The 16,582-nt window shown below is 32.6% G+C and overlaps 2 protein-coding genes across 3 annotated transcripts; one reads left to right on the forward strand and one right to left on the reverse strand.

Annotated features, from left to right (window-relative positions):
- Positions 1–4,833: 4,833 nt before the first annotated feature.
- Positions 4,834–8,967, forward strand: LOC134274993 (uncharacterized). Its single transcript, XM_062757237.1, has 5 exons — positions 4,834–5,009; positions 5,192–5,329; positions 5,548–5,705; positions 6,061–6,164; positions 7,203–8,967. Exons 1-5 carry the CDS (start codon positions 4,894–4,896, stop codon positions 8,076–8,078), a joined length of 1,392 nt encoding a protein of 463 aa, XP_062613221.1. The 5' UTR covers positions 4,834–4,893; the 3' UTR covers positions 8,079–8,967.
- Positions 8,968–9,139: 172 nt separating this feature from the next.
- Positions 9,140–13,784, reverse strand: LOC134274994 (uncharacterized). 2 transcript variants are annotated; one of them, XM_062757238.1, is made up of 9 exons: positions 13,604–13,784; positions 12,151–12,254; positions 11,811–11,930; positions 11,637–11,713; positions 11,075–11,192; positions 10,790–10,939; positions 10,541–10,680; positions 9,770–9,967; positions 9,140–9,564 (listed from the first exon to the last, which is right to left on the reverse strand). In XM_062757238.1, the coding sequence occupies exons 1-9, from the start codon at positions 13,775–13,777 to the stop codon at positions 9,347–9,349; spliced, it is 1,299 nt and encodes a 432-aa protein (XP_062613222.1). In that variant the 5' UTR covers positions 13,778–13,784; the 3' UTR covers positions 9,140–9,346. The 2 variants fall into 2 exon arrangements, with proteins under 2 accessions (XP_062613222.1, XP_062613223.1); XM_062757239.1 differs by lacking the exon at positions 13,604–13,784 and adding an exon at positions 12,636–13,010.
- Positions 13,785–16,582: the final 2,798 nt, after the last annotated feature.

A 16,582-nucleotide genomic window follows, 5' to 3' on the forward strand; every position in this document is an offset into this window, starting at 1 on the left:
TTCTTTGGTACACATGTTGATTTCTGTTTTCAACTACTACCAACATTTTCATTAACAAATAATTCATGATAGTTTACCTAAAACGTTTATAGGCAATTTATTTAAACTTAATATGGATGTATTTTAGATGGAAGCACAGAAAAAAATGTAATTTAAATAATAAAATGCATTCCTTGTCTGTTATTACTGGAATTAACGGAATCAGCCGTTGCAGAAAAAAAAAGATACATAACCCTTGTAAGCGGGTTATGTAATTTTTTTCTGCAATAGCTGCGACCGTGAATTCCAGTAATAACCAACAAAGAAGGACATTTATTCTTTATATTTATATCTCTTTAAATAATCATTAAAATGAAGAATTAAAAAGATTAAAAAAGATTAATTATTGTATTAATGATGCAAACGTTTTCATTGTTGGAACAGCCACAGATCAATAAATCTGTGTAGGCATATACAGGCGACATGCCTTATGAAGTTCATGCAGTTATTAACGCAATGGGTTTTTTTTCTTAAGAAATGAAGGAAAATATTCAGTGGATGTAAATATGTTCTGATTAATAAGTAATGTTTCATCTAAAGTGAATTCGATAGGTATGATAGTAAATATGATATTCATATATACCTCATACTTTTAATTCAATTGAGTGATAAAAAAATAATGATTTTTCTACTGTCCGTCAATGAGAGTAATAAACGACTTTTTCGAATTAAACGAATATCACTTTACCTTTTTAAATTTGACTTGTGTTTGTGTGTTTTTGCCTTCAGAAAATTCAGATCAGAAATGTCTGTATTAAATCCTCACCGAAGCTTAAATAGTTTTAAGCCTTTGCTCTTACAAATTTTAAACGATAAAAGTAGCAGCAACTATTCCTTTCTTAAGATTGTAGGATTTCCTGGTGAGACCTTAAAAACGTAGGCCTCGTATCACGACATACGTTATCATGATATTTTCACGAGGATTTTAATAAAATTTGATTTAAAAAAAATTATTCAGTGCATAAATTTGATAAGTTTGATAATTTATTCGCGAATATTTAAAGAACAAGGTTTCTCTTTTGCTTTTTTGGCCCTGTGAATTTCTTAAAAAACTGAAATTGCTTAGTTTTAGTTAACAATGCATTGAAAACCACTTAGATCTTTGGAGACTGCATATCTATAAAAAAAAAATATGACGTAATATACTGACTAGTCAATGCATTATATTTGCATATCCATTGCTTTCTCCCACTATGAACCTGCAGCCAGCAAATGCGTTCATAGGACTATAGACGCAACTGCTTCTGCTATAAGGGCAATTGCTCTAGCTCACTCGTGTAGAACAAGTTCTACTACACAAATATACAATGTTGAGAAGTTATATATATGAAGTGTTTCGTAAATGCACTCAAAAAAAGATTATAATAATATTTTTTGGAAAAGAAGAAATTCAGACTATCTAAAATTGCTGATTTATATCTTTAAAAATTTAATTTTGGTCAGTGTATTTAATTGTAAAATAAAACTTTTTAAAGTTGTAGATAACTGCCATATTTTTATTTTTTCATATCATATGTATTTGTTCAAAGAAAGATAACTCTTCACACTCGGGTAATAATACTCAGAAAGAGGAAATTTCTTTAACTAGTATATCAAGAATGATTTCAGCTATTAAAAATAAATATGAAAAGCTAAAAAAAATCATAAGAAGGCTTTCTGGAATAATAATCATTATAAAAGCATCTTCATCTTTCATCATAATGTTTTAATTATTAATTTTTGTCGGAGGGTTTCAATAACGTTGATCGATGACGTCACAACTGCATCAAAACAAAGATTAGGAGAATGTGATGACGGCCCTGCTTGTATCCAAATAACTGTTTGAGAGGGCAATACTTTATAAATTGTTTGTGATTCATTAGAGAAAAGGATCATTGATCAAGTGTAATGATTTTAAAGCTGTATGTTTTTCATTACTGTAAACAAGTGACCGCGTCCTCATGTAAGTCAGGATTTCCTCTGATATTCTTTTAAAAAATCAAAGAATGCAAATATAAGTAATAAACAACGATTATTCAGTGAACATGACATTATGAATAGCAACTGCTCTGCTGGCATATTTTCCATGATGTGCTAGCGCGCATAATGGAATATGCCAGCAGAGCAATTGCTATTCATTTAAGAAATAAACAACGTTATTCAGTGAACATGGCGTTATGAATAGCAATTGCTCTGCTGGCATATTCCATGATGCGCGCTAGCACATCATGGAAAATATGCCATCAGAGCAGTTGCTATTCATAATGCCATGTTCACTGAATAATCGTTGTTTTATAATGATTATTATTCCAGAATGCTTTTCTATGATTTTTTTTTTAAGCTTTTCATATTTATTTTTAAAAGCTGAAATCATTCTTGATATACTAGTTATAGAAATTTTCTCTTTCTGAGTGTTATTACCCGAGTGTGAAGAGTTATCTTTCTTTGTACAAATATATATGATATGAAAAAATAAAAATATGGCAGTTATCTACAACTTCAAAAAGTTTTATTTTACAATTAAATACACTGACCAAAATTAATTTTTTAAAGATATAAATCAGCAATTTTAAATAGTCTGAATTTCTTTTTTCCAAAAAATACTATTATAAACTTATTTTTAGTGCTTTTACGAAACACTTCATATATATACTTCTCAACATGAAATATTTCTGTATTAGAACTTGTTCAACAAGAGTGAGCTAGAGCAATTGCACTCATAGCAGAAGCAGTTGCGTCAATAGTCCTTTGAACGCAGTTGCTGGCTGCAGGTTCATAGTGGGAGAGAGCAATGAATATGCAAATATAACGCCATATTCACTGAATAACGTTGTTTATTTCTTAAATGGCGTCACAAAATGCGTAAATTTCCTCATACATTGAAAAAGGACCCGAAAACGGCCAATTTTTAAAGTTATATTCGATATTTAATATAAAACACAACCTCTGATCTAAAAATATGCATCTAGTAATTGACAGAACTGCTTCTGAGGATTAAAAAACATGCTTTGTTTCTTAGATCACAAAGTACGCTCATAATATTTTTCTTCATTGAAAGTACTTAAATATACATATATTTGCCTAAAATTGAAAAACCAAGATCTGCTTTTAAGGGAAAAAAATTAAAAACGATATGAAAGCACTAAGTTTATATTCTATTCTAATGCTTTTAAATGGAACATTAAGTGTTATTCAATCAATTGGTATATATACAGGACCATTTATGCATAACATGGACAGAGCTCTCTATATGTCCTCAGAGGTTTAAGTTAATATTGTCAAAAGTGTTTCAATGTATTTCAATAATTACATGTAACTGAAAAAGTAAGAAAAATAGATTAAAGGTTTAAATACATACGCAACGTACCTTACCTACTGATAGATTTCCAAGATATGCCAAATTTAGACTTATAATATAATTTCATGTTTATAGACAAAAAATCAGCATGCCTTACCAGAGGTTTTGAAAAGATATCAAATTTTGAAAATTTTTGCATTATTCAAATAAAAATTTACAAAAATTTTAGAACATAAATTTCAGATTTTTTTTCTTCAAACATTGTTTAAGAAGAGGTGTACAAATCCATTTACAGACATTAAAAATACTGAACACAGGTCCTTCATTTAGTGCAACTCTTCAACTCTAGGGGAGAACCAAAAAAAGTTCAAACTACGTTGCGTATGACCTTAAAAGTATATATAATAACACGCAAAAGAAACGCAACACGCTACTTTAGGGGGAAATGATTATGTAAAGTAAAAAATTTTGTATCTTAAACTTATGAATACTTTCAATTTGGTAAACATCGGTAATTTAACGGTTGAACGATATAATACCATAACCGGAACTCAAGTCTGAGTCTACTTAAGAGAAATCAAAAATTGCATATTTAACGTAACATTTGGCAATATTATGAAGTTGAAAGGGTTTTTTACTGTTCATCATAAGTAATGCAGCAAAATTAAAAAAAATAATCTTTTCGTTTCCCGCAACGATGCTAAGGTTACTTGAAAATGGCTTATGTACGCTTTCCATTGCTTTAGCTGGAAAATTTCACTGTAAATGTGATGGAGAGTTGCTGATGCAAACTTTTCCTACATAACACCTAAACAGGGCCTTACGTATCATATGCATTAAGGAGAGTTCTTTTACTGGAAGTCAAAGGTTGGCTACACTGCTCTAAGTTAGAGAAAATTCGACCTAATTATCTGAAAAAGGAGCATTTAAAAATGCCAAAGAATATTTCTTTCGCTCAGATTTTGATGTTAATGAACTTAATGTATCGTAGAAATTGAGCTGCAATTGTTGTTTATGACAGTCTTGCATAATTTACGTGAGTGGCTGGGAGGGGGTGCTTTAACAGTCATATGTGACTTAGTATAGTAAAAAAAAATAAACCTTTAACATTTTTATCAAATCTCTGATGTTCTGAAAAGTGATTTTAGCCTCACTTTCTTCGCTTTTAACATCATAATATAAAAAAATCAAACATTTGTAGATTACTGCTTGTTGCGTTTCTTTTGCGTGTCAGTATATTTGTATGATGTCTAGCTTCAAAAGATGCAATAAATTGGGAATTATTTTTTCTTTGGTATCAATTCATTTCTTAAAAGGGTTTTTTTTTCGAAAAGCATTCAATTCTTGCAGGACAATTTAGATGTAAAAATTTGTCTCATTCTAAAATTGATCCATATTTCAGTTAAGGTCCAGCAACTAAAGGGCCCTTTTTTCTGTCTTTTTGACATGTCACAACACGTTACCAATTGATCACCATTTTGAAAAAAAGTCTTTGTTATGCTAGGGGTAGACAATAGGGTCTGTAAGTCTCGTTCGCTTTCACTTTCGTTTTGTGACTTCCGGGTACATGAGTCATCATGGTGTATTGTTTTGCGTTTGGTTGTACCCACCGTACTGGCAGTAAACAAGATTGCTCCTTGTTTCGATTTCCACTAGATGAAAAAGAAAGAAAAAAATGGATCGAAAGATGTCGGTAAGTGCAGTACAGTTGTGAGTACTGTTGTGGTTATTGATTATTTTAAGTCAAATACGAGGATAACTTACGTCACCTCGAATCAACGTTTTCATGATTAGTCAGATTACAGACTGTCATGAAGAGTTCCTAAATTTAAGTTGAGACCGTTTGATAAACATTCAGTGTTTTTCTATTTCTAGCCGGGCTGATCGAGAGTACTGTACAAACGACAGAATTTGTAGCTGTCACTTCCAGGACGGGAAAAAGGAGCTGGGGCCCACAATTTTTTCCTACAGTAAGAACGTTGGATACTTCCCAGAAATAGATACCCCCAAAAGGTAAACCTAAAATGTATAATTCAGTACATTATATGAAACTCATGCTTTGAGTATACTGTTAAAATATTAATTGCAATGAATTTATAATAATTATAATAGATACTCAAGTCATACTAGGTTGAGATTTGAGAAGCAGTTTAATGTAATGATACTTTGTCATTTAATGAATAAATTTGAAAGTGATCAGTTGTAGAGATTTACACTTTGTCAAATTTTAGACGAAAGCGGCAAAGAACTGTAGATACCACAGTAACTTCACCAACGACTAGTGACGAATCCAGTGTACACCCAGATTTGTGTGTCCATGATCACAGCTATGTGTTGCCTGAGCCTGGGGATGGCTTATCAACAGTTTTCAACTCTGAGGCCAATTCAGGTTCTCATCTTCCACTTTTTATTTTTTATTTTTCAGGTCTATAGAATTTTGGATGAAATGTCATTGTTAGTAGAATTTTTTTTTAATAAATGTAGACTGTAGCAATTAGGAAGCTTGTACATCTTTTTTTATTATATTTCTTGATATACATATTAATATGTACATCTTTTTGTTGTACCCCCAAAAATTTGAGGTTTCTCCTCATCTTCCCTGGGCAATATATCAGTCTGACAATATATATCTGTTGACAGTCAATAACCAAAAATAATAAATGTGTTTATTTAATATTTAAAATCTATAATTATATAAATTTGAAGTGTACATTTGAAGAAAAGCATGTAATTTCTTTTAACAGAGGAGAAGGATAAAGAAATCCAGGAGCTCCGGAAAGAATTAGAACTTCTAAAGTTGAGAAAACCGGTCATGTCGATAGGGAATATCATCAGTGATCCAGAAAAGGTATGTATATGGACTGTCATCAGCAATTTTACGAGTCTGGACAATTAAGACATTAACCCTTGTAAAATTAAGTTTTCATTGTTTTCTCATCTGTTTACTAGTAACAGTATACTGCTATGGAATTGGTAAAAGCAAATTTATGGTTCCCCAAGGGAGTACTAAATAGTTTTCTGCAGAAGGAAACCATTTTGCTATTTTCCACCCTATACCATAACTGTTTTATTACTGAAACAACAGTAGAAAATTTATCAAAACAAATAATCAGACATTTTTACACAATAAAGGGACATTCAAATTGTCAGTCAAATGCATGTCTGGCAAAAACTTTGACAACCATTTAAAAATTTACTTTCTTTTTGAAATAAAATAATTTCACAATAAAATAATCTTGTTTGTTTGCACCTCCCAACTTGTATGAAAATTTTTGTTCATTAGGTAGCTGGTATTTTTTTTTTGTCACAGAAAATCTTCAAATGATTGCTTAATTTTAAAAATATATTTTCTGGAATGTATGAAAATTAAAAGAAATTAGAAAAGTAGATTGTTGGATGTTATTATTATACTTCTTCTGATTACAGTAGTTAGGCAGTAAAATGTGAATCTCTGTGAATGGACTAATTCCCATGCATTAGTCAAATGAGTTAATCCCTGAGTCAGAAGCTAATTACCAAGTTATCCGTAATCCCCTAGATATTACTTTTGTATCAGTCTAATATATTAATGGACTTATCCCCGTTCGTTAGTCCGGAAACTAATTCCCCGTCATTCGTAATCTAACTTTTTTTTTATTTTTGTATCTGTATAATAAAACAGTTAGTGTAATAAAACTGTGCCTTTGGAAATAGTCCTGGCCTTGGGGAAATGGAATCTTGCTAACTCCCTCAATGATATACTTTAACTGCATAATAATCTCTAGAAAACACCATGAATGGAATAATCCCTGTGTGTTGGTTAAGTGAGCTAAACTCTTCTTTGAAAGCTCAACTAATACATGTACCTTTTTGATTAAATTGAAAAATAAGTATTTTATCCTTACAGATGCTGCTTTATACATCATTCCCTGCTGAGGTGTTCAACATATTAGCTAAGCTTATGGAAAGAATGGGTCCTTTTACATACTATGCGGGATGGAGTGTTAAAGGCTTTAGCGTCGCTGACCAGCTCCTTGTGACTCTGATGAAATTAAGACTAAACTGTAGAGATCTTGATCTTGCAGATCGTTTTGGCACGAGCAGAGCAACAATTTCTAACATCGTTAATACGTATGTATGTGCTCTTCATGAAACATTGTTTAAAGGAGTAATGAAAGCAGTTGGCATTCCCAGTCAGGTAAAATGTCAAGGATCGATGCCCAGATCGTTTGAAGATTTTTCAGGTGCACGCATAGCAATGGATGCAACAGAGGTCACCCAAGATGTTCCATCAGACCTTAACAGTCAGTCACTGTCTTTTAGTAATTACAAGAGTCGCCACACAGTGAAGGCAGTTACTTGTGTAGCCCCAAATGGTGCTTTAGTTTACTGCTCTGACCTCTACCCGGGATCAACTTCAGATGCAGCTATAGTTGACCATTGTAATGTTCTGAATATGCTTCAGCCTGGTGACATGATTCTAGCAGACAAGGGGTTTAATGTATTCGACAAACTTCCAGCAGGTGTAACTCTTAACATACCACCATTTTTATCAAATAAATGTCATTTCACTAAAGAGGAGGCAGAGCTATGCTACAAGATTGGAAGGAGCAGAATACATGTTGAACGTGCGAATGAAAGGATCAAGAATTACGATATAATTGATCATATTCCCTCCCAATACCGACACTTGTCAACTAAAATATTTCAGGTTTGTGTTGTTCTTGTTAACTTGCAGGCCCCCCTTTTAAAGGAAATAGCTGACAAGTATGAAATTGAATAAGCATCCATTGAATTCTAGCTTTGATGATTAATTCCAAGTTTAACGTCACCTACAAACTTCAAAACCTACAAGGACAGGTGGAAAAAATTCAACAAAATTTCAAACAAACAGGTCTTCACACATCTACATGAATTAAAATACTGTAAATATTTGTTATCATGTACAGGCTTTTTGTTAAATAATCAATTCAGTAAACCTGTATCTTTAAATGAGAGATTGATTAGACTCAGCTCAAATATACCTCAAAGAGGGTCTAAATATTGTCCAATTCTGTATAATGTAGTTTTTAGGTGCTAAGGCTATGAAATTCACTAATTTGATAGAAGAGTCAATGTTTATTACAATCATGCCAACAGTTTGACTGCTTGATGTCCAGGAGTAAAGAAGAAAATGTTTAAAGTTTGCATTAAATTAATTTTAGTGGTTTTGGCCCCATCCCTCAGACCCAAAAGGGGGGGGGGGGTGCAAGGACCATGAAATTCACAATTTTTGTTCCCCTTCAACCATAGATGCTCTATGCTAAAATTGGTTGAGCGTTTTAGAGAAGTTGAAAATGTTCAAATGTTAACGCAGGACGACAGATAAAACAGATAACAATAGCTAGGTCACCTGAGTGACTCAGGTGACATAAAGATGTGGACTTGTTTGTTTTTTCAAAGTGCCAATTTCTCCGAAACCTAGGCGCACGGGTGACGTTAAACATAGAATTAACTTTAGACAGACTTCATGTTAAATCCTAAGAGGCCTTGATATTCACCTAGTATATTATGAGTTTCTAAATGTTCTATGGCTATTAGATTAGACATACGATATAAATACAAAGGTAGTATTTATATAGTTGAACTTTGGTGTTTCTAAAACCATGCATTCTTTAAGTATTTTATCTCAATTTTTTTTTCTCAGTCCCATCAAGTTCAAGGTAATAAGGTTTGACTGTATCCTAAATTAAAATATTATCTTACTGATAATCATTGTAAAATTATTATTTTGTTGGTTGAGAAAGATATTTTTTTTTATTAGATTTTACTTTGTAATTGAAATTTTGCAGAACAAACATGGTATTATAGTCTGAAATTTCAACATTTTATTGATGATGAAGTTGTTGATATCCTTGAAAACAACAATGACTTTCACAAAATTTGATTTTGCTATATATACAGTAAACGGTACAAATCTGAATATTTGCTTGTCATCTGTAATAAACTCATTTATGAAAAAAATTAAAAGATAACTTGTAAGACTGACATTGTGTTTGTAATTTTCTTTTTTCATAATGATGGTAAAAATGCATCAAAGTAAAATTCAATCATGTTATTAATGTTTATCTCCCATGCTGGATCCTTCATTATCCTGACAACTTGTAAATCTAATGGAGTCCACACTACAAAATCACAGCACTGAGTGCCAGTCAAATATAGTTGTCCTTGGACCTGATTCCAGTAATCATGGTTGGTTCTGAGGTGCAATCCACCATCTGAGTCGCTTACTGAAATGTACATGAAAAAATGTCAGAACAGAGAATTTTTTCCTTGTGAAGAAAAAATGATTAAAATATGTATTATATTACTTGTAAAGAGCTTAACACTTAATATGAACACACACAAAAAAAAAAACTGTGCAGGAGAGATGAAACACCTGTCAGTTAATATTGGGTGATACAAATGTATATATATTTACAAACATTTACTTACCAAGATAAAAATCCTTAATGTTCGCACAAGCATCACTAACTGTCATAGACTTTGCAGAGAATGGGCACTTCACCTCAATAATATCTGGTGTTCTTGTAACCTGTCCCTTCACTTGGAGATGAGGTTTGCATTTAGATTCACCTTGAATGAAACCATCTGGGGAGGCCCCAAGAGTTCCAGATTCATGCAGCCAAATTCCTGAAAAAGGAAAAGCTAAATAAATTTGAAAGGAAATATGTAACTTAATTACCTGGGCTTCTTCGTTCATAAAGAAAATCAGCACCATACCATGAATTTGTCAAATTTATAAACCTAGGTTGTGAAAGTTTTGAATGTATAGTTCTGTAAATTGAATATTTTTAAGATGTCCACCTTTTCTGCGGTTTTAAAAACAAAATCAAAAATTGCTTGGTCCAATGAATTTAGAGAATATTAAATAGAAATACTGTTTACGTGGACATTTCAGTGAGATGCAAATATGAAGTAATTTCTCCTTAAAAAATGGAATTTTATTTTTTTTTGGCATAAAGTAATTTTAGTGTTTTGAAATGCTCACTAAAGAAGCTACATGTATCACAAATAAAACACAATTAATTTTTAGTGACATTCAATATTAGCAATCTCAGCACCCTTGCTAATAATGCAAAAATTATGTCCCCACTATTTCTGCTTATATAGTAGTTTTCATCAACAACAGGCAAGTTTTAATCAGACAAGCTTACTAGTATTTAATTAAGCTTTTAATGTGAGAGTCAATTACCCTTAATTTACCTGTCTCCAGAACGGTAACTTCCCCAATCTTGCTGTATTCTTCAATGGCAGTTCTTTCATGGGTTAATCCCCACTGGATTGATGCTCTTTTTTCAAGATTGTAAGAGCTCAACAATTTCTTCTTGAGAGATGCAGTCAGTCTGTTAAAAAATCAATGGAGGTTAAAATTATAAACACCATGTAAGATTGCTGACATTAGTAGTGTATGCAATACAAACAACACTGAACAAACATTGGCCTTTTTTTTACCTGTTTCGACGAATTGCCCCAATGATTTGCCCAAAGTTGGAAGCTGTAAAGCGCATCTTGCGGACAGCTTGCCATATCGCATTTTCACGTTGACCAATTGTAAGCCAGGCAGTTTGTATAACAGTCTCTTGTGACACAACAAGTTTACTTCTGAAAAATCAAATCAAGTTTATTGTAAATGATTTGTCTTTGATTCTTTTATCACATTTCACAGAGGAGTAATTTGATATTTTTTTTAATACTGAAGACTCTTCATTAATATTATATCTCTTCAATAATCATTACCTTAAGTAAGCTGATTTACATTCAGCAGTAAGATATTCTTCACTCATCAGAAGATCTTGGACAAGAGAAACAGGAAATTTCTGAACTTCTGGTTCCTTTGACAAAATCCAATGCATTGCTAAATATAATAAAAATATGTTTATTATTTTGTAAAAGAAAGTACACTATCACTAGTATCAGTTTGTTTTCTTATGCTTTTTGTAAAACGTTTCCAGTCAACTGTCTACTACATACATTAAAAAATTGTCTTTAAAGTGATTGTCACATTCTGTTACATTGTTATATCATCCAGCTTTGTCTGATCCTAGGAATGTAAACATTTCTTTTCAAATGACATTTCATCTCAAAATAAACTCTTTTTAATTTTTGCAGGAAAACTTCTGATACAACAAGGGAAGAATATCCATAAAATTATAAACACAAAATCATGAAAAACAACATGTAAATATAACCAGAATAAATTGGAAAATAACCAGTTTAATTATAGCTGCAACAAAAAAAAATTATTCAGAATATTTCACAACTGAATATATAACACAACTTCTGCCAATTCAAAGAAAACCTGTAAATCTGCCTAACTGGCCCAGTTGATCAAATAAGAACAATCTGTCCTCTGCATTCACATCACGTTTCAAAGCTCTGCATATGCATTTATAAAAGCAACATCAATCTACACTATTCTTTGTTATATAAGTTTTTGCATGCACTGTAGTTTGCACTAGTAAAAAAAAATTACCGATATCCAGGCTGCTTAGGGGGGTACAATTCCTCCATTGTTTTTGTTGTTTTGGGTGGTGCTGACTTCGGGTGTTTCAACCAACTACACTTAATATCAGTTTTGCTTGCCCTCTTGTATCTGCAATTAAAAAAAATGTAAATATACATTTTGTACTCAAAAACATAGTTGCCTTGCACTTGACCACCTGATGTTTTTAATTTAAATTTACAACGAAGAAAATAAAAAAAATATGATATATGAAACCACGAGTATTTATGAATTCTATGTCAGTAAATAAAAATTACTGTAATGCGCTTTAATTTTATGAAAATAATCCTGGAAAATGAAGTCTTTTTACCCAAATAAAAGTGCTGCTGCCACATGATGACATTTATATTGCCCCATGGGGCATTCACATGTTGATGACTTCATAAGGCCACTGTCTTCAGATTCCAAAAAAATCTAAAAATAAGTTTCAATGAATTATCTTGTTGATCATAATTGACCTGTTTACAATTCATTCAAGAACTATGAGGTCACAAATTACTTGCTTTATATAATTAATAGTCCCAAAGTTTAAAGAATTTTGCGTTTAAAGTCTCTGAAGGACAAGAAATTTGCAATGTTCACACGCATTGTTTTTGGAAGAGTTCAAGGTTGAATACTATTGCTACACTAAGATGCAAAGGAGAGGGGGGTATTATAATACTGTTTTACTGTTGTGTGTCTGTCTGTCTAGTACACGTAGCTGTCTGTCCGTCAGTGTGTCTGTTCAAAACAATTTTCTGGTCTCAGTTTCCTCAGCAACTACTAACCACAGATGCTTGAAATTTTACCACATACTTTGCTGAGGCATGCCATATGGTGGGATTCATTTTTGTTCAAATCCGAGGTCAACTTCCTGTTTATCTGTGCATCTTTCCGTACCATAAACTTTAGGTCTGATGTTTTTTTTTTTTTTTTGTGGTTTTTAATGAATTGATCAGGTGTTATAGCTGGTATCTGCCCCTCAACCAGTTTGTAAAAAAAAGATCAGCCTTTGTTGGTGGTGTCGAGTTTGTAATAAGGGAAGGTCAAGTTCTTTGAGCATCTTGGACATTGTACTATCTTCTCTTAATTTGTATTCTTTCATCATGAATCTTGCACCCCTTCTTTGCATACATTCTAATTAAGATATTTTCTGTGTAGTGTATGAGTCCCAGATGATAGCTCCATACTCCAATATAGATCTTATGAGTGCAGTGTATGCCATTTTTCCTACATTCCCATACATGCTGTAAATTCCTTCTTAGGAGGCCTAAGGTGGCACTGGCTTTATTTGAGATGATATTTATATGCTCTTTCCATTTAAGGTCTTTGGATATTTTTAATCCTAAGTAAGGATGTTGATATCTTATTGTGTTTTGTATGATTCTGGTGTCAACTTCCTACTTATTTGTGCATCTGCCTGTAAATGAACGTGTGTAATAATATGATAGAGTATATTCACATCAGAGCGGGGTATTACTAGTGAGCATTAGCTCACACACTTCTTCAAGTCAAGTTAAGTAACTTTTATTTATAGTCGGCATATATATACAGTACAACAGAAATAACATGAGCTATGGTAAGCTCTTTAACCGACTTCTTCAGTTCTTGTTGTTCTTGTTGAAAATAACAATTATTGAATTAAAAAAAAAGAGAAAAATAGCTAAATAATGATTTTCTGAATAACTTAATAAAGACATATCTTTAAATCAAGCTTTATAGCTAAATCAACAGAATGTGCACCGATCTGAAAACGGGAGAAAGAATACATCGGAGATGCTTACCTGCACTCTGTAAGAAGTGTCTCTCATTGACGCTTGGACATTAGCCGAAATGACCCGCAGTTCATCTAAAACAAACTTTAACACACGCCCCGACTCGACTGCAGCCTCACTTTTTCTTTTAATCTTAGATAGCCCTTCAACATAATTTGCCCAATACAATATCGAAAGAGCCATTATTTTGTTTGTACCCGGAAGTGTGGTTTCTCGCTAAATCTCGCAGGTCACGTGACACCAAGTTTGTATTTAAAGTTACCCAAAGTAACTATTTTTACCCACTTTATACATTTTCTGCATTTTGCGGCCTAAAGACAAAACGGCGCAACATGGTGAATACCATAATTTTTGATACGGTTACTCTTATGATGAATACGACAAAATTTTGATAAAAAAATGATTACTTCCTGAATCGGCAATTTTTCATAAGTTTCCATGCAAAATTGATTATGTACGAAGTAACCAAATTTTGGTCAAATTTTTGTCATATTCATCATCAGTGTGACTGTATAAAGAGATTCATGCTCACCATGTTGTGCCGTTCCCGCATTTGGCCACAAAATGCAACTAAAACAGAAAGTAGGTAATATTAGTTACTTTGGATAGCTTTAAATACCTAGGTAGCTATAAGTAAACTATTTTCATTCAGTTCTGAATTAATAAATACAGAAGGATAGATTGATTGATTGTATACTGTTGTTTAACGTCCCTCACCAGAATATTTCACGGAGACGTCACCATTGCCGCTGAAGGGCTGCAAATTTAGGCCTATGCTCGGCACTCAGGACCTTTGAGCAGGGAGGGATCTTTATCGTGCCATACCTGCTGTGACACGGGGCCTCGGTTTATAGAGTCTCATCCGAAGGACCGCCCCATTTAGTCGCCTTTTACGACTAGCAAGCCGGTACTGAGGACCTTTTCTAACCCGGGTCCCCAAGTGATAAGAAGGATAGATGATTTTCATATTTCCCCCTCATTCGTTTAATACGAATACATTAAATCCACTCGAACAAAGCTTCAAAGTTCTTTTCAACCAATGGGATAATACTTCACAGAATTCGTTATATTCAAAAAAATATGTAGTAAGATCAGGGTTTCCTAAATTTGACCCTTTTAAATTTGTGATTTAATGTCCTCATTACTAGCTCTATTTTCATCATCAGTAATAAAGTGTCCTACAGATTTATATTTGTAGGATGATAAAAGCATAATAACAAAGCAAAATTATTCTTTTGTAATTAAAAAGTTTGAAAACAATAGTCGATTAGTATTTGCAGGAAAAAATACAATGTGTTGTATTAAAGTTGAAATATATTGGATTACAAAACCGGACCCTCTGATAATTAAGGGAATTGTTTAGAGTAACCACACCAATTCCTTTGTATACATATTGTAGAACAAAACAGGTTGTATTAGCTACATTTTTAGTATAAATGAAGGTTTAAAAAGCCTATGATTTGCATTCCATATCCACAGATATAGACCTGTTTTCTAGTATAGATAAATCAAAATACATTGGGTACCATGGGTACAAATTGCGCTCTGTTATTAGTGGACCTATTTTGATATTAATATGAAGCAGAATTTGAGCAGACTCTTATGCGTGAAAAGGAGAAAACACTTGCTGTGGCCTCAAACTCGACATTTATATATATCGAAGACTTATTGTCAATTCACATTGTCGTAATTTCATTCCTACGTAGATACAATATAGGGCCTATCCTGGTGAGCTTCAGATAAAAGATATTACATAGTGCGACACTTCTGTTTTATATTTGGATATTTTACTTGAAAAAGACGCCAATGGTAATCTAACAACCAAGCTTTATGATAAACGTGATGACTTTTACTTTTTTATTGCAACCTCCCTTCCTTAAGCAACAATATACCTTCTTCACCTGCATACTGGGTATAAATATATATCAGTTGGTTCGATACGCAAGAGCATGCTCTACGTATGAACAATTTCTGAAATGAGGTAAATTATTGAAAAACAAGTTTTTTTTTAATTTATTTATTTCACAAGTGCAAGTACAAATCAGCAATTATTTATAACATCATATACATTACAATAAGGATAAGTCTCATAATTGCTGATTGAGGGGAAAGAAAAGAAAAGAGAGAAAGGGAAGAGAAACTGCTTATTAACAAATTAGTATTTGATCACTGTTGGTAATTCTAAAAATCGAGCAAAATAATCAGAGCCTTCTAAGTATGAAAAGCCAAATTGAAAAACAAGTTAATGAAACGAGAATATCAGCAGTCTCGTTTAAATTCATCATTTCCTAAGTTCTATATGGTCGATACAATGACCTTGTCAGTAAATACAATTTATAATTGAGTCGAGAGCTGACTGACGTTTTTCATACCAATTGTAAGTCCATTATTTATACACTGAATTAACGACAACTTTTTTCTCCGTAATTCCTTGATTGTGACAAAAGCACACGGTGGTTGTGACCGGTCGGTGGGGATGTTCACTCCTCCATGGCACCTGATCCCACTCTGATGTTTCAGATGTCCGTGTTTGCTCTGCTTTTATTTTGGTTATTGTTTAATGGACTTTGAGATTGAATACTGTTCGTTATCTCCATATCATTATTCCACTCGTACACTCCTGCACAAACATCTAACAACATCCTATATCGAATTCTATCAACCAATCAAACCGTTACTGGAGCTATTCCAAATTTTACTTCTAACCTGGCACTCTTTGCGATGCTGTTAGATTGTGTGAACTGCATTTTTGAAAATTTAATTTTGCTTTTGAAATGTATTATTATGATAAATTTGTCTGTATCTTAAACATTCTAGACCAATCAGACTAATATAAAGCAGACGAAAGACAACAATAATGTAATTTTGATTCAATCGAAGCTTTTGGATAGTTTTTCCATCGAAAAGAAAAGTTTATTAACGTTACTTTTTCCTGTCATTGAAAAAGTCAGGTATAGTGAGACTTCGCTCCATTTTGTGTAAATCAAG

The sequence above is a fragment of the Saccostrea cucullata genome, unplaced genomic scaffold (assembly GCF_032062105.1).
Source record: "Saccostrea cucullata isolate Sc308-1 unplaced genomic scaffold, CSIRO_AGI_Scuc_v1 ctg6347, whole genome shotgun sequence".
Lineage (NCBI taxonomy): Eukaryota > Metazoa > Mollusca > Bivalvia > Ostreida > Ostreidae > Saccostrea > Saccostrea cuccullata.

What these genes read in the sequence shown, in the direction of transcription:
- LOC134274993 (XM_062757237.1), top strand. Translation starts at nt 4,894, where the DNA reads ATGGTGTATTGTTTTGCGTTTGGTTGTACCCACCGTACTGGCAGTAAA. An exon ending in CAACTCTGAGGCCAATTCAG is followed by an intron (nt 5,706 to 6,060) that starts GTTCTCATCTTC and finishes TTCTTTTAACAG; the next exon opens with AGGAGAAGGATAAAGAAATC. An exon ending in TCATCAGTGATCCAGAAAAG is followed by an intron (nt 6,165 to 7,202) that starts GTATGTATATGG and finishes TTATCCTTACAG; the next exon opens with ATGCTGCTTTATACATCATT.
- LOC134274994 (XM_062757238.1), bottom strand. Translation starts at nt 13,777, where the DNA reads ATGGCTCTTTCGATATTGTATTGGGCAAATTATGTTGAAGGGCTATCT. An exon ending in ACACTTCTTACAGAGTGCAG is followed by an intron (nt 12,255 to 13,603) that starts GTAAGCATCTCC and finishes ACTTATTTTTAG; the next exon opens with ATTTTTTTGGAATCTGAAGA. An exon ending in GGGGCAATTCGTCGAAACAG is followed by an intron (nt 10,681 to 10,789) that starts GTAAAAAAAAGG and finishes ATTTTTTAACAG; the next exon opens with ACTGACTGCATCTCTCAAGA.